Consider the following 24,455-nt stretch of genomic DNA (forward strand, 5'->3'; position numbering starts at 1 on the left):
ATTATGCAATCTGTCCCATGATTTAAAAAATGCACATTAATGTGAAAGAGAAAATGTACATTATCAGAAGATTAACATTTATCTGCTTATGTTTAAATACAACATGATAGCTTCTTCTACTTTTGTGTGTCTATGTAGGTATACATACACAAAACCTAAGTACAGAGACAAATCCAAGGTGGAAGGAAACCAAACCACCATGTTATCACAGCTTAAAGATGTTTTTCTCCTCAAAACATTAAAAATTAAACCCCTGTGATAAAGGAATGACAATTCTTGTTAGGTATCCAAAAATAGTCTTAAATTGCAAATGAGTATGGTAATCACTCTGGAAATCCAGAGTATCTGTGATAATACTAACTCAAGCAATAAAACAATTTGATAGGCTAGGACATAAAGCCATGTGTAATAGCTAATAATCTTCAATATAGAAAAAGAAATACCAGAAAGCACAAACTAATTAGAAATAGCATCAAAAAAGATCAAATTCTTAAGAATAAACTTAGGAGAAACCTTACAAAAGTGAGGAGTGAGGGAGTATGAGGATGTACCTGCAGAAATTACTGTCACTTCTGGGGCATGCCTCAATGCACTCTAAGATATTCACAGCAAGACCTGCCTCCCTGGGTTTTCATGTGACCTGCCTCTTGAGTGAATGGGAGGGATCTGTGCCTGTCATATACTTCTTTCCATGACTAGGTCTTTATGGATTGGTCCCTTTTCCCTGTGAAGTTGTATCCATGCTGTTTTGTTATTGTTTGAAATCAGAACCTGGCACTTGGCAGGCAGATCGATGCTCTACCACTGTCAGGCTCCTAGTTTCTTTTGTGTGTGTTCCAGTCCTAGTTGCTTGAACTCAGGACCTAGGCACTGTACCTGAGCTTTTTTGCTCAAGGCTAGTGCTCCAGCACTTGGGCCACAGCTCCACCTGTTGGCTTCTTGCTGGTTAATGGAGATAAGAATCTCACATCACAGACTTTCCTGCCTGGGCTGGCTTTGAGCTGTGATCTTCAGATCTCAGCCTCTTGAGTAATGAGGATTACAAGTGGAGTCACCGGCACCAGGCAGTCTTTTTTGCTTTATTTTCAGGTAAGATCTTTTGTTTTTGCCTACGACTACAATCTTCCTACCTACTATCTCCTGCCTCACTGGCATCTCAGATCCAAGCTACCATACTCACTTCATTAAGTGAGATGGGACTCTCACTAACTTTTTGCCTAGCGATCATTGAACAATGATCCTTTCAATCACTGCTTCCCACGTCCTTGAGTTACTGGTCTAAGCCATAGCACCTGACCATTTGCTGCTCAGTTTTAAGACTATAACTCCCTACCCCCAAGGGAAGCTTTTCCTGATCTCATTATAACTCTTATAGCTTATATTATTTGCCATTCTTTTAATATGGTATTATCTGATCAAAGTCAGTCATCCTCAGCAACACAGGGAAAAGTAAGAGGATCACAGTTTAGAACAGCCTCAGCATTAAGTGAGATGCTACCTTGAAAAGAATATGGCTCAGGTAGTAGAGTGTCTCTGGCAAGCATAAGGCCCTCGTTCAAATTCTAGAACAAGTATTAGCCTACCTCAAAGAGCTAATCAACTAAAAACATTCTTCCCAGCACACAGAGAAAAGTTTTCTTAGCGGGGGGGAAAAATCAGGAGATGTTTGAGAATAAATATGTTGGAGAAGACAGTTGAGAACAGTGGTGTCATAGATACCAGTGACCGGGAGAATCATGGTTCAAGGCCAGCTAAGCAAAACGTTAGTGAGATTCCCATCTCACTTAATAGTGAGTGTGGTGGCTTGGGCCTGAGAGGCTAGTGAGGCAGGAGACAATAGGAGGTGTGAGCCAATAGCTCACACTTGTAACCCCAGCTACTCAGGGAGGTCAAGATCTGAGGATCAAGGTCTGAAGCCAACCCAGGCTTGCACCTACCTCAGGGTCAAGATCATCCAGAACAGTTTCCAGTTGTTTCAGTTCCATTTCTGACAGGTTCCCAAGAATCTCATCTTCATCTAGGTCCTTGTACTTTTCTAAGTCCTTCCGAAATGGGAGTGCCATGATTTGCTGTGTAGACGTCCCCTGCTAAGCGGGACAGGCAGAGGTGATTTCTATAATTTCTTAAAGCTGTGGAAAGAAGGAACAAAAACATGTAAATATTATTTACCTTACCTACTTTCACTTGTTATTACAGTAAGTGAAATACAAGTTCCATGTCATAGTCTTAGATTCTCTATCACAGTCTATTGTTATCTATGGATTAGCCAATGTCTATACTTTTCTATGTTTGTTGACAAAATAATCAACTGTGGGTAAAACTCAAACCCATTAAAACAGCTACTTGAATTTTAGGGACAAAGAAATTACAATATAACCTAAATTTAAATTTTTCCATCAGGTGCCTGTAATCCTAGTTACTCAGGAGCCTGAGATCTGAGGATCCAGGTTTGAAGCCAGTCCAGGCAGAAAAGTCCCCATGATACTCTTACATCCAATTAACCACCAGAAAACAGGAAGTAGAAGATGTGGCTCAATGTGGTAGAACAAAAGGAGATCAGGGATATCACCCAGGCATTGAGTTCAAGCCCCATGACCAAACACCCGCCCCCGCCCCCCCCATTCCATTAATTACTTCAAATTATTCTACCAGAGCCCTTTGCATTAGCATAGTACATTTAAGCTACATTTGTTTTACTATAAACTATCTACAGAACAATGCGACAATACAGGGGAATACCAACATACTCCCCCGAGGGGCAGTAGACTCTTGCCACTAAAAAGAATTGTTTCTGAAACAGTAGACTTGAAAAAGAAATATTGGGGCTGGGATGTAGGTAGCTCAGTGGCAAAGCGCTTGCCTAGCAAGTGCAACGTCCTGCGTTCTATCCCCAGTACCAAAAACGAAGACAAAAAGAAATATTGGCTGGCCACCAGGGCCATACACTTGTAATCCCAGCTACTGGGGAGGCTAAGATCTGAAGATGGAAGTTTAAAGCCAGCCCTGGCAAATAGATCTTCAAGACTCATATTGAGGTGCCAGACTTTGAAGTTAGGCCCCACCACGTGAACCCCATTTTAGAATCGAACCCTGAGCCAATCAGATTTGTACCTGTGTTCTAATCTTGCTTGCACAGCTGATTGTTGTAACCTTGTTCTTTGCCTTTATAAGCCCTGTGTAATCACAGCTCGGGGCTTCCTCCTAACCTCCGCTGTGTCTGTGGGTAGGACGAGGCCCGAGTTGGCAGCTCGTTAAATAAAGCCTTGCCTTGCTTTTGCATTTCGGAGTGTCTGAATCTCGGTGGTCTTCTTGGGGTGGTCTTGAAACTTGGCACAACAATATCTCTAACCATCAAAAAGCGAGAAGTGGCTAGCCTTATGGGAAACAAGTTGAGGGACAGCACCCAGAACCTGAGTTCAAGCCCCAGAACCAGCACAAAAATAAAAATGAACAAACAAACAGATATAAACATAAACATGAGCCCCACTTGATAGGACATTACTGGTGCCCCCACGCTCATGGATACAGATGTATCTCTCCCTCCATGGTAACCATTATACTGAATTATGACTAGTTAACCTAGCATTTATATATATATGTATATATATATATGTATATATGCTTGAACCCAGGGTGTGGGTGCTGTCACTAAGCTTCTTTTGATCAAGGCTAGTGCTCTGCCACTTAAGCCACAGCTCCACTTCTGGCTTTTAATGAATAGCTTACTGGAGATAAGACTTGTCTGATGAGTTTTTTTTCTGCCCAGGATGGCTTCAAACTGCGTTCCTTAGATCTCAGCCTCTTGAATAGCCAGGATTATAGGCATGAGCCAACAGCACCCAGCCAGTTTGCCTTGTTTAATATTTCTTAGGTAAAGGGATCTACCATTATACCTTCTCTTATAACTTCCTTTTCTTTTTTTTTTCCTGAATAATTTATTGTCGAAGTGATGACAAGAGGGGTTTACAGTTTCATACCTAAGGCAATATTTCTTCTACAATTTGTTACCTCCTCCCTCATTTCCCCCACGTCCTTTTCTTATTAAACATTTTTTGAGATCATTCTGATATAGCCTAAGGGAAAATGTTTCTATGTCAAGAATCAAGAGGCCAGCAGATCCAAAGTCTGATCTGCGCGCTGACTCAGAACTGGTTCCTCCAGGTGGTCCTCATGTGGTTCAAGAGGCCAGGCAGGTCTCTGGAGCCTCTTTTCTATAGGCACTGTTCACACAATCACATCACCTCCCAAAGGTCCCTTCCTTAATACCATCACTCTGGTGATTCCATTTCAATCTGTGAATGGGTTTGGGGGCAGGACAAAAGTATTCAGACTAAGTACCTACCACAACCACCTTCTAAAAAAGAAAAAAAAAAGAAGTCCTTATTTCAGTTGTATGTAATGTACATTAGTTTTATAGTAAGACATTTTTATTGTTGTTGTTGTTTTTTGGCCAGTCCTGGGCCTTGGACTCAGGGCCTGAGCACTGTCCCTGGCTTCTTTTTGCTCAAGGCTAGCACTCTGCCACCTGAGCCACAGCGCCCCTTCTGGCCGTTTTCCATATATGTGGTGCTGGGGAATAGAACCGAGAGCTTCATGTGTAGGAGGCAAGCACTCTTGCCACCAGGCCATATTCCCAGCCCCAGTAAGACATTTTTATACAATATATAAGTACAAAAGATGCATCTAGACCTATTCTTATGTTCATCAATTCTGCTATACAATACTTTAAATAATGACTTTTGTGATATTCTTGAGATGTGACAGTTGACCCAGATGTGGGCACATCCGGGACAGACAGCTACTTTACTTGCTTGTTTTAGACAGGATCTTAGTTGTGTAGTCCAGACTGTCCTAGAACTTGCTGTGCAGCTCAAACTAGCTTCAAGCTCTATCCTTCTGAGTGCTAAGATTATAGGCATGCATCACCATTGTGGCTGAGACAGCATCTTTGCACACAGAAGTCTGAGAAAATAGTGGCTGATTTCTCTGTGTAGCTCCATGTAAAAGATACAACTCAAGTATGAGAGTAGCTAAAGAAGCATGATCTTTCCTGCCTGTAACTTGTGCCATTTTTAATTTTTTTGAGTGAGATCTACAGATGCCAAAAGACAAGCAAGGGGAAAATTCTCAAGTCTGAAAGGCAGCCCAGAAGCAAAGAAAAGATTTAATTAGAAGCAGGTTAAAGAGGGCGACCTTAAAGTATAAAAGCAGCTAGATCACTTCTGAAATAGTAAACAGGTTACTCATACCAGTTCAGTAAGACCCTACTGAAAGACTCTGTGGCTCCTATGTGTAACTCACTTCCTTTTCTGGCTCAAAGCAGAAAGTCAGCTCCCACTCCTACCTCATCTCCTCTCCTTTTCTTCTTGGTGGAGCTGTAGCAAGGTCTGAGAGGAAGTCACTCTGTGTGTATGAAAGATGAATGCCAAAACAGCCACACCCTTAGCATATCCAGTTTCTCAACTTTAAAAAAAAATCTTAAAAAAGAAATTATATCATACAAACAAGTCTCTCGGGTAATAAAGTTACAGAGAGCCTCTGACAATGGACCCAATGGACAAAACCAAATACAGTATGAGGTAACTTGTAGGGAAAGCTTATCAGCTCAGTCATCAATCAATTTGCTGAACCCATTCCAAGTCCATAAAGAGCTTGATCTGAGGATTTTCTTTCTTGCTCTCCCAAAAGGAACTATAGGAATGACTCACTCTTCCTCTTACAAGAATTTTCTTAATCCAACAAGTTAGTAGTAAGCATTCAACTATGTATAAATTCTAAACTAGGCTAGGTCCAAAGGAACTCAGGCTGAGAGCAAGTTGAATTTTATGCTTGTGAACAAAGGGTGATATCTTTCCTCAGTTTCATCCTTTGTGAATTTCATGGGGTTCAAATCAGATCCTTCTGCTTCATTTTGGGATGAACTCTGAATTCCAAAATACACTACCTTTCAATGCACTGATTCTCCCATCTTCAAATCAACATATGTTTATATATACTTATTAATAAATACCTGTCACATTTAATGTACAATTCTGGGGAGGGCTGGCCTGCTATAGGATTCAGGGAGGAAAGGGACCATGGGATAAAGAAAAGCACTTGAGAGTAGATTCTTATTCTCCCTTTCTACTTTATAAATGTCTCTCAAAGTAGACTGTGATTTCTCAAATTCGACTCTGAGAGACATTTATAAGGTTACATGGAAGTACAAACTTAAGAGTTTCCCATTTTCTTTTGATACACTAACTGCTGATGTCTCTGAATTTACAACAGTGGTGATCAGCAATGTTGAGCAAAGAGCAAAAAGAAACCTGATTCTCCCCTGGGCCCTGTCCTGCCTCTCCACCCCCCATGTTTAAAGCATAGTCCAAGGGCACTGGAAAGAGGCTATTAATAAGACATCTCTTTACTTTATCCACTTCCAGATTATCTTATAAGATAATCTGTTGCCTGGCAATGCTAAACATCAATAGTAATGTCACAATAAAATTTAAGTGCAGCCAGGCACTGGTGGTTCATGTCTGTAATCTTATGGGGCTGAGATCTGAGGATCAAGGTTCAAAGCCAACCAGGAAAGTCCATGAGATGTATGTATGTATGTATGTATGTATGTATGTATGTACATACCTATGTATGTCACGGGGCTTGAACTCAGGGCTTGAGGGCTGTCTCTGAGCTCTTTTGCTCAAGGTTAGTACTCTACCACTTTAAACCACAGCGCCATTTCTGGTTTTCAGTTGGTTAATTAGCGATAAGAGTCTCATGGACTTTCCTTTCTGAACTGGCTTTGAACTGTGATCCTCAGAGCTCAGCTATCTGAGTAGCTAGGGTCACAGGTGTGAGCCACCAGCACCCAGCTCCATGAGACTCTTATCTCCAATTAACCACTAAAAAGCCGTAAGTGGAGCTGTGGTTCAAGGGGTAGAACACTACCCTCGAGTGAAAAAGCTAAAGGAAAAACACTCAGGCCCTGAGTTCAAGCCCCAGTAGTGGTATGCAGGCATGCACACACACAAATTTAAAGTAACTATTGTCTCTAGCTTAACTGCATTTTTCTTTATCAGCTTTTGGGAACAGATCTCTCTGTACAGCTCAGTGTGGCCTTGAACACTCATCCTTTTTCCTCCGGCTTCTCCTCTCAGGTACTGGGATTACAGACTTACATCTCCAAACCTGGCTTAAATAAGTTTTATATACAAGCCTCTCAAGAGGACTTTAGAAGAGGAAAATAGGTAAACAAAGCTGGAATTTAGGAAAAAAGTTTTGTGAAGCGTATTTCATAAAGGGTTTGATTTCAAGTCACATTCTAAGGTGTCTTAGAGGAGTACCCATTCTAGTCCTTAAATTTCACTTACTTTTCTCCAGTACAAGAAATCCTTTATGCTTAACAAAAGACCCCAAGCATTCCACTTTCAAAACTCAGTGCCTTGAGAACAACTCTGAAAAACCAGAGAGAAACTGGATAGCTGAGAATTCAGGGAGAGAATTCCATGCTCACTACTGATTTTTAGGTCATACTTGTTCACTCATTTTTTTTATTTAGACAACCATGCAACCAATTGCTACATGTTGATGCTGTGTGTGATGAAAGAAAAGGAAATATTGTCTGTGACTCTGTGTGTGTGTGTTGGTCATGGGATTCAAACTCAGGGACTGGCACTGTCCCTGAGCTTTTTTGCTCAAGGATGGAGCTCTATCACTGCCAGTCTTTTGGTGGTTAAATGAAGAGTATCACAAACTTTCCTGCCAAGCTGCCTTTGGACCATGACTTCAGTCTCCTAAGTAGCTAGGATTGCAGGCATGAACCACCAGTACCCACCAGTACTATGCATGCCATACCCCACTAATAGAAAAAAATGATTTGGTGGAAAGATTCTAATTTAAGGAATTTCAGCCCAATGGTAGTGTATGTTTAGCATTCATGAGGCAGTGGTGTTCAGTGCCCAGAACCACAAAAAAGAAAAAGAGCAAAGGAGGGAGAAAGAAAACAAGATAAAAAAGAAGTCTAGAACATTAATTTGGTAAGCTAACAATCTATGAAATCAATAACAAAACGTCAACTGAAGAGTTACATAATTACATAGTCTCTCATGTTCCACAGCTTGTCGCCAAAGGCCCTAATTAAAACCCTGAAACTGGGATTGAGGCCAATTCTGTGATTTTTTTTTTTTCCTGAAGACCTTTTCCCTAAGGAAATAGCTAGGGAAATAGCAGGCTCTCTAGCTCCGTATCTCTGGACCTTGCCCCTCCTCCCAAGGACAGGCTCCAGGACCTGGAGAAATTTCCAGAATCTCATAAAGAGAGGAAGTTAAAAAAAAAAAACTGCCTTACAAAGCCCATTTTCCCAGGCTCTAAACAAAGCCTTTGCTGGACTCTACATCATTGCCTTACAGCTCTTAATGTAGCCTGCTTCTCTGGTCACCCGAAACACTGCTTTTATTTCATTCCTTTACTTACAAAATTCCCTTGTTAAGATTTTTGTTAAAACTCCCCCTTTCTGCTGGCACCACGAATCACCAGGCATCTATCTTATACTTGAACCAGGTTGGCTTTCTCAGGGTCTCACAGATGTCCAAGTTCACCCTCAGCTCACTGCCTCAGTTTCCCTATGCAACCCCAAATTTCACCTCTCCATCCTTTCCAAACTGCACACTTTAAAGACTACCTCCAACCCTTCAAGCCCCTCCAACCCCATCTTGACTCTCTCTGCCTTGACTCTCTCCTCCAAGGGCAAAGGTCAACCATGTCCAGTGCACTATTTAGCCCATGACTTGCCAGTGATTCTTGGGTTCCAGGCCAGCTGCTATGCCTACATGATCCTGTCTCACTCCTACATGGCAAAGGCATTTCATACGCATCTGCAGAGGCACAACCTGCCCACTCAGGAATACCACTGGCATTACTCTCTACAATTGCAGAAGCCTGGGGATATGTCAAACTTTGTTATCACCAATTAATTTGCACATAAACAGGGAGAAGTGATTCTGATAGTTGTTTGAAGAGGCATGACACTACTATTTGCATAGTGTATCCAGATGCCTCTCGGGCAGGTAAGGAATATGAGGTTCCACAGTCATTGTCAGGCAGGATGAAAGCATGCACTAAGTTAGGTGCTGGTGACTCATACCTGTAATCCTAGCTACTCAGGAGAATGAGATCTGAGAACCACAGGTCAGAGCCCGCCTGGGCAGGAAAGTCCATGAGACTCTTACATCTAGTGGAGCTAAGTAAGGCTCAAGCGGTAGAGCACTAGCCTTGAACAAAGAAGCTTAGGTACAAGCAAATTCAAGTACTAGGACTGGTACGCGTGTGTGCACACTCGCGCGCGATACACACACACACACACACATGTTCTTCGACAACAGTAAGCAGAAGGAGCCAATTCTTTTTTTTTTTTTTTTGCCAGTCTTGGGCCTTGGACTCAGGGCCTGAGCACTGTCCCTGGCTTCTTTTTGCTCAAGGCTAGCACTCTGCCACTTGAGTCACAGCGCCACTTCTGGCCGTTTCCTGTATATGTGGTGCTGGGGAATCGAACCCAGGGCTTCATGTATATGAGGCAAGCACTCTTGCCACTAGGCTATATCCCCAGCCCAGAAGGAGCCAATTCTTTACTCCGGCCCTGGGCCCAACTGTAAAGAACAGCATGCTTTTTGCAATGAAAAGTTGAAACAGTAACCACAGGGGTGCTAGTAAGGGGCCACAGGGAAGCCAGGAGCAACATCCAAACAAGCCATATAGGTGATACTGGGAACAGAAAAGTATCAGAGGAATATGACCATCCTCTTACAGACCACAGACAGGACTGAGGAATCTGTCAGGAAAGCAGATTTGATATGACCAAATTGTACACTGAAAATTAATTTATTTTCAAATGGATAAATTTTATAGTATGTAAATTACTCCTTGATAAGTTTTAAAAAATAGATGAGAAGCACACGCAGTCCGGAAGGATGGGGTATTCTCAGATTTTTGTTGGAGGTTTCAAGACAAAATGTACAAATCCTCTGGCTTGAAAGCAGAAATTTCCCCAGATAGTAACAGTATAAACGATAAAAACCACCAGAACCTTTGAAAAAGAAGCCTTTAGACAATACCTACAACAGCAGGGAGGGGAAGAGGAAAAAGAGTGACCAATGTCACCAAGTCACAGTCACACAAGAACAAGAAGTTCTGGTTTAGGGCACAGTGAGTGAGTACAGATATCGGTGCAGTGAACATTTCAAAAAGCGAGGAGGATTTTGAAAATTTGTACCATAAAGAAATGATACATGTCTGAGTAGATACATTTGTCCTGATTTGAACATTATGAAATGTACACATGTAACAAAACATGACATAGTGCCCCCATTCGTACGTACAATCTTTATGTTTTAAGTATCAGTTTAAAATGGTTTTAAATACAAACACATAACAATTCAAAAAAATAAAACCATGTAAATAATTACTAAAATAATGAGAACCACACAGCTCGTGGGGCTGGTTTCTGGGAAATAAGTGGGAGGGAGTGGAGGTGGAAAGAACAACAAATTGGTATTAAGACCTGTGACAGTGGAAGCAAGCAGAACTGCTGAAAGAAGAAAAGTCACAGGAACCATTACTATTGGCTAAGATGCTTGGCTCATTGTCCCTGGGGCATAAGGTCCACTCTGGCATCAGTTCTTCCAAAAGAGGCTAAAGGACATTTTTCCTTTAATAGCAAGTGAGAGAAGTCAAGACAGTCAACAGAAGTAAAAGGCAACTAAATCCACTGCAGGGAAGGAAAGGGAGTTGCTGAGAGCTGGAGATAAGGACCCAAACCAGAAGTCCAGGACACTTTTAAAATTCACATTAGGAGAATAATTTGAAATTATTATTTTTAAATTTATCATAAATATTGACTTAATTTACACAGAACGGAATAAATAAGATTCACACAGTGAAAAATCTCTACATGTTTTTGAAAAGCAAAATAAAACATCCTCTTAACAACTTGAATCCTCATGAAAAACATGGGCTGTAAAAATAAAGCAGTGTGTTTAGCACAAACTAGAAGGTATCTGCATCATTTTCTTCCCATCTGAATTTTTTTTTTTCATTTTTTGGCCAGTCCTGGGCCTTAGACTCAGGGCCTGAGCACTGTCCCTGGCTTCTTTTTGCTCAAGGCTGCCACTTGAGCCACCATGCCACTTCTGGCCATTTTCTATATATGTGGTGCTGGGGAATCGAACCTAGGACTTCATGTATAGGGTGCAAGCACTCTTGCCACTAGGCCATATCCCCAGCCCCCTGAAATTATTTTTAAATGATAAATAAAACTGGCTAAATCTTCATATCAGTATGAGAGAACACGTTTTTGCCCGGTGCTGGCGGCTCACACCTATCATCCTTGATACTCAGGAGGCTGAGATCTGAGGATCATAGTTTAAAGCCTGCCCAGGCAGGAAAAGTCCATGAGGTTCTTATCTCCAATTAACATCAGAAAATCAAAAGCACATCTGTGGCTCAAGTGGCAGACCGCTAGCTTTGAGGATAAAGAGCTCAAGGACAGTGTCCAGAACCTTAGTTCAAGCCCCACAACCACCACCACCCACAAAAGATTTTGAGGGTGTGGTATTTTACACCTCTAGTCAAAGTTTTTCAGGAAGCGGAGGCAAGAGAATTGACAGGGCCTAGATACTCAAGTTCAAGTCCAGCCTAAGCCACATAGCATATCCTATCTCAAGGGATGGAAGGAGTGGCACTGATCAAGAAACATACTCATAACCTGACTTATGAAATTATGTGTACAGCTACTTTAAAAAAAGATTTTTTTTGCTAGCTTTACAGTGTCAAGCAGATATGGAACTATTTTTAAGGCGAGCACTTTACCACTAGGCCATATTCCCAGCCCCATATGGAACTATTTTTGTCTCTCCATTTGCTCATCTGTAAAATGGAAATACTTTAGGGTACTTCTATTGCACAGGGCTTATATATTAACTCACTGAATGAATGAGTAAAATGTATGAATAATTAACATTTCCTAATACAGAATAAAGTGATAGAAACAAATGTTAAGCTAATAATGTCATTTTTATCTTCAGAGTGTTTTGTCTGGTTTTGTTTTGTGGTACTGGGGATTGAATTCTGCTCTGTGCTTGCCTAGCAAGTGCTCTACAACTAGAGCCATGTCCTCAGCCCTCTCAAAGTTCATTTTTAAGGGATGCTGCATTATTCCAGAAGAGGGGCAGAGGTTGGGTGAGAAAGACAAAGATTAAAGGAGATATAGAAGAGTAAATGATAAACACAAAACATCAGAAGAAAGGGGCTAGTCAACATTCCACCAAAACTTGTACCAATATTTATCTTATTACACCATAATCACTTGTGTAAATACCTTATCTTTGCTTTAGAACATGAGTGCTTTAAAAGTAGGGACCAATTTTTACATTATCAGTCCACAAAACAGTGCCTAAAACATGATAAATCCTAAATTAATATAAAATAATCAGGGGGAGGTATTCAGTAAGCTTTCAGATGAATGTTGGGAATACCTGGTTGACCATATCCTATTTTGGGTAGAGGCAGAGTAAATTAATTTATATTTCTCTTAAAATAGCTAATTTATTATAAACTTGCTCTAATTTGCTATAAACTTAGAAATTTCCAAATGCTAAAACAATATTTTAAATATTGTTCTTTCTGGATAGCCTGTCATGCTTTCAAGTTAACCATAAAAAGTCAAGTGGCCAGGCAGTTACAACAAAATACAGATATTAGATGTTTTAGCTGTTGATCTACTAGATGCAGTGTAGGGATGGACAGAAGGGAGGAAGGGAGGGAGGAAAGGAAAAAGCAAAGTAAAGCACGTGGTCATTTTCTTCTATAGTCTCTTCCTTCCAGCCTTGGGTACCAGAGGAAGAAGCATGTTTTGGATAATCAAACCCAAACTCTTCATTGTGACCTACCCTTACCCCAGGTTCCTATGAAGTATACGGACTTAGCAAGTACACAACACCCCAGCTACCAAAGCTGGTTGGGACAAAGAACATCCCCAGCCCAAGCAGTATAGGTCCCACTCTAACACTTTCTTTCCCAGGAATTGGGAAGATAAAATCTAACAGATTATGTCTCATCAAATCTGGAAATAGCCTCATAACATTTAAACTGAAGGTAGAGGGAAACTATAGCCATGAGAAAGCAGAGAAAAGCATTCTACAGGGAAGAGAACAGAAGGCTGGGCAGGGAGGGACGGGGGTACATGCTAGCCTTGGGCACAGGATTAAGGAGGACCCCAGAAACTTCAGTAATCCAGACCAATTATATTGTTACTTTAGACCATTTTTTAACATCAAAACTGACACTCTAGCATGGAGCAGAGGCATGGAAAGAAGCAGAAGAGAATCCAGGCAAGTCAGGGGGTGAAGGTTCTACCTATGTAATTCATTTCAGAGAGCTCAGTGGCTTTACAATAATAACCCACTACAACTCCCAACCCCAATACCACAGTAAGCTAGCTGTGGTGGGTTTGTGATCCCTCAGGCCCCAGAACCTTGACTAATGCACTTTGTTTAGGAAAGTGGAACATGCAAATAAAGCTATTTTTAAAAATCAAGGCAATATATAATTAGCTCCCAAAGGAATGGGCCTGAAAATTAGTGCTAAAGAAATTCAAGAGATCACTGTGGGTGGTCAGAAAAAGATAGGCTTCGCTACATGGGAAAGATATATATATATATGTATATATATACACACACACACACACAAACGCACGTGCGCATGCACGTGTGTGTAAAGGGAGCTATCAAAGCAGACTAAAAGAGGGTGAGGATGAGAATGGAAGGAAGCCAGTGAAAGGAGAAAAAAGGTAAAAGGAATGGGGTGCTAGTTACCCACACTGTATTACAGACAAAAAAAATCAGCACATCTCCAAGCCTTTCTGCATCCAGTCCAGAGATCACATCATCCCACTACACCTGAAATAGCCTTTCCCCTTCATGGCCAAACCTGTTTGTATTCTTCAAGGGCCATTTCTTTGACGAACTTTCTGTTCTAGACAAAGGATATGCAAGCAAGAACTACGGTTTTAGCAGTGGGAAAAGAGTGAAAGATAAGGAGGCAGACAGCGAATGAATGTGGTTTCTGAGGCAGGAGGGACAGCTAAGGGGCTGGATTCAGTGACAAACTGTTCTCTGGAGGATAGCAAACTACCCCCAGGAATCCACTTGGGATCTCTGACCACATCCTGGCAAGGAAATTAAGATTCTTTGACAAGGAGCTGCACCAGAGGCCTTACAGATGTAAAAGCATGCAGATCTGTCTCAGTCCATTTCTATGTCTGGTTCTGAGGTTTTTTTCTCCAATCAACCGTAGGTATTTGGAAAAACAGCAGACAACAAGGAGCTGGCTTTGAAATAATCACTCACTGATATGTCCCAAGTTAGGCCTTGCTCCCTCACCCTACTACATCTGGCTTCCCAGTGCCCACAGCAGGTCCACTGATGAGAAAAGGGAGGGGTGTCTTTAAGAACCCTAGGTTAAGAGGTCATCATGACTGAAAACAAATCCTAGAGTTGTACTATGCTTGACCAAGGTGGGCCTGACATGACACATCCCCGTGAGGGGCCCTAGCTCCCTTTGCTGGGATTGTCAAGGGTTATGATTCCTGGCTCAAGTTGTGACACCACACCCAAGAAACTAAAATATTTTATTGGCTATTATTTTCCAGGTGGAAATGCTGCAATGTGTAATTATTAGTTATAATATCCTGCTTAAAAGAATTGTTATACAATCGCTTAAGATGGGATATGACACAATCCTACTTTCAAATCTATGTATGTATCAATTAATATGTATCTGCAAGACAACTGCTACAAGGTAAAACACACACACATATGAAGGCTTTGGGAAATGGTTTGTTTTTTTAACGATCAAGACAATATTCTTCAATTCAGCTCATGAATCTGGCCCACCTTGATTCCATTTTCTCACTCTTCAGGAACTGTGCTCCCTGGCATGTACTGGCAGTGATGTTACAGTTTTAAATATATCTGGATAGAAAACTGTAAAGGGTTATCACTGTGTATCAGTTACCTTGGTCTTAAGTTTGTCTTTGTGTGTGTGTGAACTTTCCTTAGTGAGTGGATGTAGGAATCTGACTACATGAACCTGAGCCCTAAGTATCTAACTCTACAGACCATGTGATGCACAGCTGAGGAGGAAGCCTGACAGAATTTCAGAAATTTTCTATACAAACTATCCAGAAAACAAGAGTGAAAGAAGCCAGTCACAAAAAAACACATGGTATATGTGAACCGTCCAGAACAGGAAAATTCATAGAAATAGCACATTATTGGTTGCCTAGAGTTGGGAGGAAGTAAATAGTGACTGATAATTAGGTAAGAGGTTTCTTTACAGTGTGATGAAAATGCTCTAAAGTAGATTGTGGTAATAATTGCACAACTCTACATATACTAAGGGGTGAAACTCCTATCTCCAATTAACCACCAAAAAGCTGGAAGTAGAGCATGTGGCTCAAATGGTAGAGTGCCAGCCTTTTTTTTTTTTTTTTTTTTGCCAGTCCTGTGGCTTGGACTCAGGGCCTGAGCACTGTCCCTGGCTTCTTTTTGCTCAAGGCTAGCACTCTGCCACTTGAGCCACAGCGCCACTTCTGGCCGCTTTCTGTATATGTGGTGCTGGGGAATTGAACCCAGGGCCTCATGTATACGAGGCAAGCACTCTTGCCACTAGGCCATATCCCCAGCCCAAGAGTGCCAGCCTTGAGCAAAAAAAGCTACAAGTGGAGCTGTGGTTCAAGTGGTAGAGTGTTAGCCTTGAGCAAAAAGAGCTCGGGAACAGTGCCAGGCCCTGAGTTCAAGCCTCAAGACAGACAGACAGACAGACAGACACACACACACACACACTCCATGAAACAAAGAAGGCAAAAGACTTGACATAAGAAAATACTGCATAGTCAATTAGCACACGATAAAACATTCAACATCCTTAATTATCAGGAAAATGCAAATTATAACTATGGTGAAAGTTTATTATCTTCTTGATACAAGTTAGTAGAAAAGCAGTCAATCAGAGAAAATCAGATCTATCTATAACAGCTTGCAGATGGCAAGATAAACTGATACCCCCAAACCTGAAATAGACAGGGGGCTACAAAAGAATGAGCAAAGAAAAAGGAGTAAAGAAATTAGTATAGGACAGTACATCGATGGTGTCACAATCTTACAGGAAACAGAGAGGGGACGCACAATCAGAAAGCCATCCAATCCTCACTAACCAAAGGCCCATCTCTGTAACAAGGAAGACACTGGAAGGTAAACATAAGCTACACAGTCATCTTCCAAATGACGTCTATGTCACAAACTATACTTGTAATTAACTTTTCTATTGTCTTTACCTTGTTCACGTCTTGCCTGAATTCTTTTCTTGCCATACCCAAGAGCTGAGCTTGTTTAGCTTCCCTAAACATTTTGGTAACACTCTAATATGATCACATAAAAAGACTGGGCTGCTAGCATGTATCTGTAGTCCAAGACGCTCCTCCTATAGAGTTTTAACACTAGTTGACCTGGAGATTCCAGTATAGTAAGATTCAATCCAGAGGGGGAAAGAGGGAGAAGGGAGGGAGGTAGAGGGAGGGAAAGAAAGAGGGAGGCAAGAGGGGAGGGCATGCTAAGATGGGCAAAGTAGCATTCCACTTCCAAACAGGCTTAATGATTTTGCTTCAAATGAAACTCTAAAAGACCACACATGTGCTTTCAATTATTTACTTCTAGTTCTTCATTACTGTAAAAGTACTTTAAAAAAAAACCTTAATGGATGCCAGACACAGATAAATATAAGAATGTCTGTTTATAAATTTCATTTTTCCTAGGCAGGCAAATTGGATTTGACTCTACAATTTTAATATATGCCTAGCAGACTAATGGACTGGTATGAATTCAACAGAATTTTGTTTTCTATACCATTTTTCTATCGATATGATGTTATACTTGTGATCTTAAAGAATCTGACACAGAACTGACATGCTATATATAAATCAAAGGTCAGCAAGAAGACCAGTGAGACCAGGACTGACAGTGTTAGGGCCACTATTACAGCCTACAGAATAATGTCTTCCTCAGCTATGAGAAAGGCATATGCCAACTGTGGTGACTCCCAACTGTAATCTTTAGCAACTCAGGAGGCTGAGGCCTAAAGATGACAGTTCAAAGCCAGCCCAAGCAAGAAAGTCTATGAGACCCTTATCTCCAATTAACCACCCAAAAGCCAGAAGTGGAACTGCAGCTCAAGTGGTAGAGCACCAACTTTGGGTGAAAGAGCCAAGCAAAAGTGCAAGGCCCTGAGCTCAAGCACTAGTACTGGCACCAGAGAGAGAGAGGAGAGAGGGGAGAGGAGAAAGAGGGGGGAGAGAGGGGAGGGGGAGGGAGGGGGAGGGGGAGGGAGAGAGGGAGAGGGAGAGGGAGAGAGAGAACTTTGCCGAGCACCAGTGGTTCATGCCTGTAATCCTAGCTACTCTGGAGGCTAAGATCTGAGGATGGCAGTTTGAAGCCAGCCCTGGGAGGAAAGCCCATAAGACTCTATCTCTAATTAACCACTAGAAAACTGGAAGTAGCACTGTGGTTCTAAGTGGCAGAGTGCTAGTGTTGAGTGAAAAAGCTCAGAGACAGCACCCAGGCCCTCAGTCAAGCATTAAGAACCAAAGGGGGGGGGGGGGGAGGAATACTTTATGAAGGCAATTGTTTATGTTAAACAAGATTTTTTTTGGGGGGGTCTTTTTTTCTTTTTTGGTACTGGGGATTGAACCAGTTGCACTTGCTAGGCAAGCGGTTTGCCACTGAGCTACATCCCAGCCCAAACAAGATTATTTTTAAAAACTGAGAATTGTAAAAGTCACAGGTACTTAACTAATATCACAGTTATGAACACCAACCTTTAAATTAACATTACAAGTACCTTAAGGGTGAGGTAAGATAGCTTGCAGGCCCTTAATCTCAGCTTCTCAGGAAGTGATCATAGTTCAAGGCTTGCCCTGGGCAAAAAAACCCAAAAGATCCAAATAGGGGAAAAAAACTCAAGTGAAAAGGGTGGTTCAAGTAATAGAGCACCTGCCTAGCAAGTAGAAGGTGCTGAGTTCAAAACCCTAATACTGCCAATAAGTATGTAGTAAACACCTTAAAAACATAGTGAAAATACTTTCTACTCTTGATACACAAAGTGATGTTAAAGATATATTACTCTATACGTTATATACTCTATATTATTCAGGTTATACTGAATCATTTGTTATACTGAACCTATGTCTTATTTAAATGAGATAGTAGCTGAGAATTGGAAAAAAATCTCTTATTTCTTGATGAGTTATTTTGTGCTGCTGGGACTGGAACTTGGGCCTTGCGTATGCTAGGCAAGTGTTCTACTACTGGGGGGGGGCTTTGATTACAATAAAAACAATAACTGTACCTGGATTTGACCTAATCCCATTTGAATTTGAATTAATAACTTCAGATGAAGTGACTAATTATAGAGTAATGTGGTCTAATGGTCTAACACAAAAGATTAAAGAAAATCAAGGGCAAGGTCCCACTACCAAAAAAATAAATAAATAAAATAAAGCCAAGGGAAACCAAAAGGTTCTGAGTTCCAATTCTAGTACTAGCAGCTTGTATACACTTGCTTGCACACCCACTCTCACGCCCAGAAGCTACAAGGGCTAGAATTGCAACTCACATTTTAATTCTTTTTTATTTCTTTATAAGAAATGTAAGGCTGGGGATATGGCCTAGTGGCAAGAGTGCCTGCCTCCTCTGGGTTCAATTCCCCAGCACCAAATATACAGAAAACGGCCAGAAGTGGCGCTGTAGCTCAAGTGGCAGAGTGCTAGCCTTGAGCAAAAAGAAGCCAGGGACAGTGCTCAGGACCTGAGTCCAAGGCCCAGGACTGGCCAAAAAAAAAAAAAAAAAAAAAAGAAATGTATTAGAGAGAGGTAATTATAACTATCTTAATGACTGTGTGTCGGTTCCTATTAAGAAGTATAGGATTAAAAGAATTTAGAAGGAAGAAAGTAGAGAAAAGTAAATGAGCCTGGGCAAAGATAATTTTCTAAATCTTAGATGGTTCTGACAAACCAATTAATTCATTTAATCTGCCTCCCCTCACCCCACCCCACCCCCCCAAAAAAAAATTAAAAAAAAACTGAAGGGCTCACAAAACAAGAAACATGAGTTGCAGAAAAGTTACAAACCAAAAGGAAACTCCACCAAACCCATTTGAATCACCACAGGCTGATTTTCTGATTTCCTGTTTAAGTATGACCTCGTGGGATAACTTTTACTGCCGGCACACATTACCAGATGACTTTTGGTTTTAAGAGACGCCAAGGGCAAGTTGGAAATATGAGTCTTAACTAAACATTTCAAAAGGGAAAAAAAGTGTGTGTGGAGGGGGGGGTCTTCTAGGGGAGTAGGGTGGGGGAAGGGGCTGTGGCTGTTTCTCGTCTCCGATTTGTAATCGGAACTGCAGGCCAGTCACGTCCTCAGAAACAAACCAGCACACACACTGAGCACAGCTGGACGCAGCTGGGCGGGCCCGGGGGTGGGGGGTGGGGGGCGGGATGCAGTCTCCAAACCAAGCAGCTACAGCAAACAAGAAAAAGACAGGAGAATAATTGCTAGGCTTACTTAAAGAAAAGAAAAAACATACGGCCCGGGCAGGACGAGCTCGATTTCAATCACAAAAGAGTGTTTGGTTTTATTTAATTTCTTTTTCTTCAGCTTTCCACAAGGAGAAGCCTTTAAAGGGAAGGGTGGGGGGCGTTGCTGGTGAGGAAAACCCTTCAGGATGAGAGTCCCCGGTTGGGGGGGGGGGTGTCTAAGGTGGAGATGCGCTGGAGGGGGGGGGGGTGTGGGGTCCACCAGACTGGCCCCACAGGCGCAGGGGAAGAGTCCGAGGCTGGTCTCGAACCCGAGGCGGCAGGGAGCCCGGCCCAGTGATTCCAACAATTCGCAGGTTCGCGCGCTGCGACGGGGCGGGCGACGCCCAGCGCAACCCCGCAACCCCGACCACGGCGGGCGCGTTCCAAGGCCGCCCCTCCACCCGGGTTTTCCTAACAGGGGCCCCGCGAGCAAAGAGACGGGAATCCCCGGCGGCTGCAAGGCAGCGGCCGCCACGGCCCGTGCAACTCCCGGCCGCGCCCGCCGCCCCACTTCCTGGAAAGCACCGGGGCTGAGCTTACCTGACGGACGCCCGCCCGTCGGAGTCGCCGCCGACTTCCTCCACCGACCCGCGGGAACTGCCGGCCCCACGCGCCGCCGCTCGCTTCCCAGCGGCCCCCGCCGGTCCGCGGAGGGAGTTCCCGGACCCACCCGCCAGCGGCGCCCCCGGCTTGGCTCGTCAGCGCCGTCCGTGAGGCTGCTTCCCCGCCCTTCGCCGCCGCCAACACGCGCCTGCGCGGTCCCGGCGCGCGCGGGGCATCCCGGGAGTTGTAGTTCCAGAGAAAGGAGGGTCGAGGCTCCTTTGCAGATCGGGTCCTTTACCATCCAAGCGAGACGTTTGGAACCCATGGAGTCTGCCCCAAGCCTTCGCGCAGCTCGAAGACAATGTGTTCTAACTTTCTTTCTTTTAACTAGCACACATGAATAGGACAATACGGTTTTGTTGTGATATTTCTTTACATGCATACATAGAGCTCTCCAGCCACATCCCCAGGCCCAGAAGTGTATGCCATAGAGCTGAGAAACATCACTACTCTTCAGTTATAAGCCAAGGTTGATGGCAGTTGACACGATCAAAGGTCAGACTTCTAGGATGCACACTAAATGCAAAGTGCTTACCCTAATTTAAAATATACATATTAAATTATATAATACATATACATACATGTGTATGTATATATACATACGTACACACACATATATACACACACAAACACATATACACACACTCCATGTAGAGGCTCTTCAGTAATAGATTTCTATTTTGACTTGGGCTTTTTTTTTTTTTTAAAGCAGAGTTTGTATCATATACTATTGGATACTAACAGGAGGACAGTACATCAGCTCTTTAGACTCATGCCTGTTTTATTTACTTATTTAACTGAGAGCCTAAGTGCTATCCCTGAGATTTTTGCTCAAGGCTAGTGATTTACCACTTGAGTCACACCTCCACTTCTGGAGTTTTGCTGGTTAAATGGAGATAACTGGCTTTGAACTATGAGTCTCAGGTGTCAGCCTCCTGAGTTTACAGGCATGAGCAATTGGGCTTAGTTGATGATCTCTTTAGACATCAGCTCTTTGTCTCTAGAGATGGAAACAAAACAAACAGAAAGGTCATAACTTAGGCTTCTGTCACCTGTAAGTCATGGTGAACTTAATGATTTCCATATACACTTGCAGGCAGGGAAGGTGCTACAGGTCTTGTCTCTGCCTGCCTGCACAGGGAACAAAGCATCCCAACCTCCCAATTTAGCCTTGATTTATATACCAGGATAGAGAGTTGGGCTGATATGGGTGGGAGTAAAAGACAATGGAAGATGCTAAAAAGAGGAAACTGAGGCAGCAGGGCATCACAAAGAGTAATGTTGGGCTTTGATACACCTTTCAAAAATACAGTTGAGGGGGGCTGGGGATATGGCCTAGTGGCAAGAGAGCTTGCCTCCCATACATGAAGCCCTGGGTTCGATTCCCCAGCACCACATATACAGAAAATGGCCAGAAGTGGCGCTGTGGCTCAAGTGGTAGAGTGCTAGCCTTGAGCAAAAAGAGGCCAGGGACAGTGTTCAGGCCCTGAGTCCAAGGCCCAGGACTGGCCAAAAAATAAAAATAAAAAAAATACAGTTGAGGGAGGATGAGGGAGAGTGATGGAGAGCACGAATCTGATCAAGGTACATTGCATGCATATATGGAATGTCAAAATGAAGCCCCTTTGTACAACTAATTGATGCTAATTTTTTTTTTAATGTGAAGACAGGCACTAGTGGATCCAACCACCAGTACTATCAAGCTCCTTAGGAAGCTGAAGTCTGGTGAATGGAAGTTTGAAACCAGTTGGAGCAGAAAAGTTCATGAAACTTGATCTCAATGAAAACACACACACACATACACACACAGCAAAAACCCATGTTGCAAGTGTAGCCCAAGTAGTAGAATGCTACTTGTAGGGTTGGAAGTGTGGCTCAGTTGACACAGCAGTAGCCAGTGAGCAAAAGCATCAGTTTGAGTGCTGGTCTGGGACAAAAGCAACCGAGAGAGAGAGAGAGAGAGAGAGAGAGAGAGAGAGAGAGAGAGAGAGAGAGAGAGAGAGAGAGAGAGAGAGAGAGAGATGGGGGGGAGGAATGCAGCCAAAGGAGAGCTGAAGTGCCAGCTTGAGGTACATTCCAGCCTCACCCAGTCTAGGGAGTTGCCTAATTGTTAAACCTCTCCTGACTTCTACTTCTTTCCCTCAGAGAAGGGAGTAGCCTAGGTTAAACAAACACCCTGAAATTTCACGCACTCCTTCTTCATTCCAGCAGTGAAGGGCACAGATGATTTGAGTTTTAAGGAAAATGCTGTAAGTAGAAAATACTATTAGAAGACAGTTAATATGCTGGTGCTAGTGGCTCATGCCTATAATCCTAGTTACTCAAGAGGCTAAGATCTGAGGATCCCAGTTCAACGCCAGCTTGGACAGGAAAGCCAATTCGATTCTTTTTTTTTTTTTTTTTTTTTTTTGGCCAGTCCTGGGGCTTGGACTTAGGGCCTGAGCACTGTCCCTGGCCTCTTTTTGCTCAAGGCTAGCACTCTTCCACTTCAGCCACAGCACCACTTCTGGCCATTTTCTGTATATGTGGAGCTGGGGAATTGAACCCAGGGCCTCATGTATACGAGGCAAGCACTCTTGCCACTAGGCCATATCCCCAGCCCGCCAATTAGATTCTTATCTCCAATTAATGCCAGAAGTAGAGCTGTGGCTCAAGTGGTAGAATGCTAGCCTTGAGCAAAAAATGCTCAGGAACAGTATCGAGGCTCTGAGTCCAACCCCCAGGATCAGCATTAAAAACAAAATTAGAAGACAATATTCCATCTTGTGGCTATTGCAGCTTATTTTCTGTAGCAAGAAATCAACTTGTCAAATGGTCCTAGAGATCACAGCTTTTCCTCCACAGATCAGGTTCAAGTAATATTTACTCACTACATTATACATGCCAATCACTGTGTCTTTTCAAACTCTAGCAAGGACATCGGTCCTGAGTTCAAACCTATTGTGCTGTCAAAAGAAAAAGAAGGAACAAGAAAGAAAAAGAACATAGTTTAAATGAGGACAGAGTAGGGTTTATATTTGTTTTTAGGGTTTGGTTATTATGGAAATGATTGACAAACTGGCAATCCAATTCTCTGCACCACATTACTGTATTACAAGCTCTAATCAGTGTTATCTTTGATCCTCCAGCTGAAATGACTCCTAAATCACACATCTCACTGAATCATAAGGAAAATAATTCAAGATTTAGGGGGAGGCAACTCTCTCCTTCTCAAAGGCTTCCTGTAGGATTCCATTTCCTTGCTATACATAAGCATATTTGTAATTCATAAGACAGTGAAGAAAAAATTTAGCTGTACACATAGATTTGAAAGTAAAAGGTAAGGATTTCTTTCTGGAGGTTGCAGTTGGGTAAAATGGAGAAGGAGAAGGGAATCAGAGAAGACAATGATCATGGCTGGGTTCACACACACACACACACACACACACACACACACACAAATTTATGGAATGGATCCAAGCAAACTCTGAAGCCTGATATCCCTTTGTGTCACTTCCTCTCTGCTTGTGAAATGCCACCTCTTGCAGAACTCAAATTTCCTAAACATCATCCACTGTAGTTCATTTTGCATTTCCCCACATTTTCAAACTCTATTATGTCTCCTCCAGAGATGAGTCTTACTATTTTGGTTTTTCTTAGCAGTCCTGGGGTTTGAACTCTGGACCTTTGTGCTTGCTAAGCAGACATTCTATCACTTGAGCCACCTCGCCAGTCCCTAAAGGAGCACCTAATAACAACACATTTCAACCAAATTGCCATGGGGCTGAGAATCATAATCACTCTTCAGTGAAAGCCAAGACTGATGACAATTTTCCCTACGAAAGAACAGACTTTACAGTCTATAGCTGGAGCGCGCACGCACGCTGCCACTGGGACTTGGACTCAGGGCCTGGACACTGTCCCTGAGCTTTTTTTACTCAAGGCTGGTACTCCACCTCTTGAGCCACAGCGCCACTTCTGTCTGGTGGTTTAATTGAAGGTATGAGTCTCAGACTTTTCTGCCCAGCGTGACTTCAGCTGCAATCCTCAGATCTCAGCTTCCTGAGTAGCTAGGATTACAAGTATAAGCTACTAGCACCTGGCCCAATCATTTATTTTGAGGAAACATTCCGTTTAAAAATTAGCCAGACAAGATTGATCTTTACTTTCACCATTAAAATTTATTAATTTCCAATGTTCTTTACAT

At 42.5% G+C, this 24,455-nt stretch overlaps 1 protein-coding gene across 5 annotated transcripts in view; it reads right to left on the minus strand.

The window, feature by feature from the left end:
- The window catches only part of Tmod3 (tropomodulin 3), a 38,951-nt gene extending 18,576 nt beyond the window's left edge, over positions 1 to 20,375 (minus strand). Inside the window, exons 1-3 of one of the 5 annotated variants that reach the window (XM_048332160.1) lie at positions 20,337 to 20,357; positions 17,929 to 18,004; positions 1,938 to 2,129 (exon numbers count right to left, since the gene is read on the minus strand). In XM_048332160.1, coding sequence (XP_048188117.1) covers positions 1,938 to 2,063 — 126 coding nt within the window. In that variant the 5' untranslated portion in view covers positions 2,064 to 2,129; positions 17,929 to 18,004; positions 20,337 to 20,357. Of the gene's footprint in view, positions 1 to 1,937; positions 2,130 to 17,905; positions 18,005 to 20,206; positions 20,317 to 20,336 lie in introns of those variants that run through there. The other 4 variants (XM_048332159.1, XM_048332162.1, XM_048332163.1 and 1 more) reach the window with 4 other exon arrangements.
- Positions 20,376 to 24,455: the final 4,080 nt, after the last annotated feature.

The sequence above is a fragment of the Perognathus longimembris genome, chromosome 23 (assembly GCF_023159225.1).
Source record: "Perognathus longimembris pacificus isolate PPM17 chromosome 23, ASM2315922v1, whole genome shotgun sequence".
Classification (NCBI taxonomy): domain Eukaryota; kingdom Metazoa; phylum Chordata; class Mammalia; order Rodentia; family Heteromyidae; genus Perognathus; species Perognathus longimembris.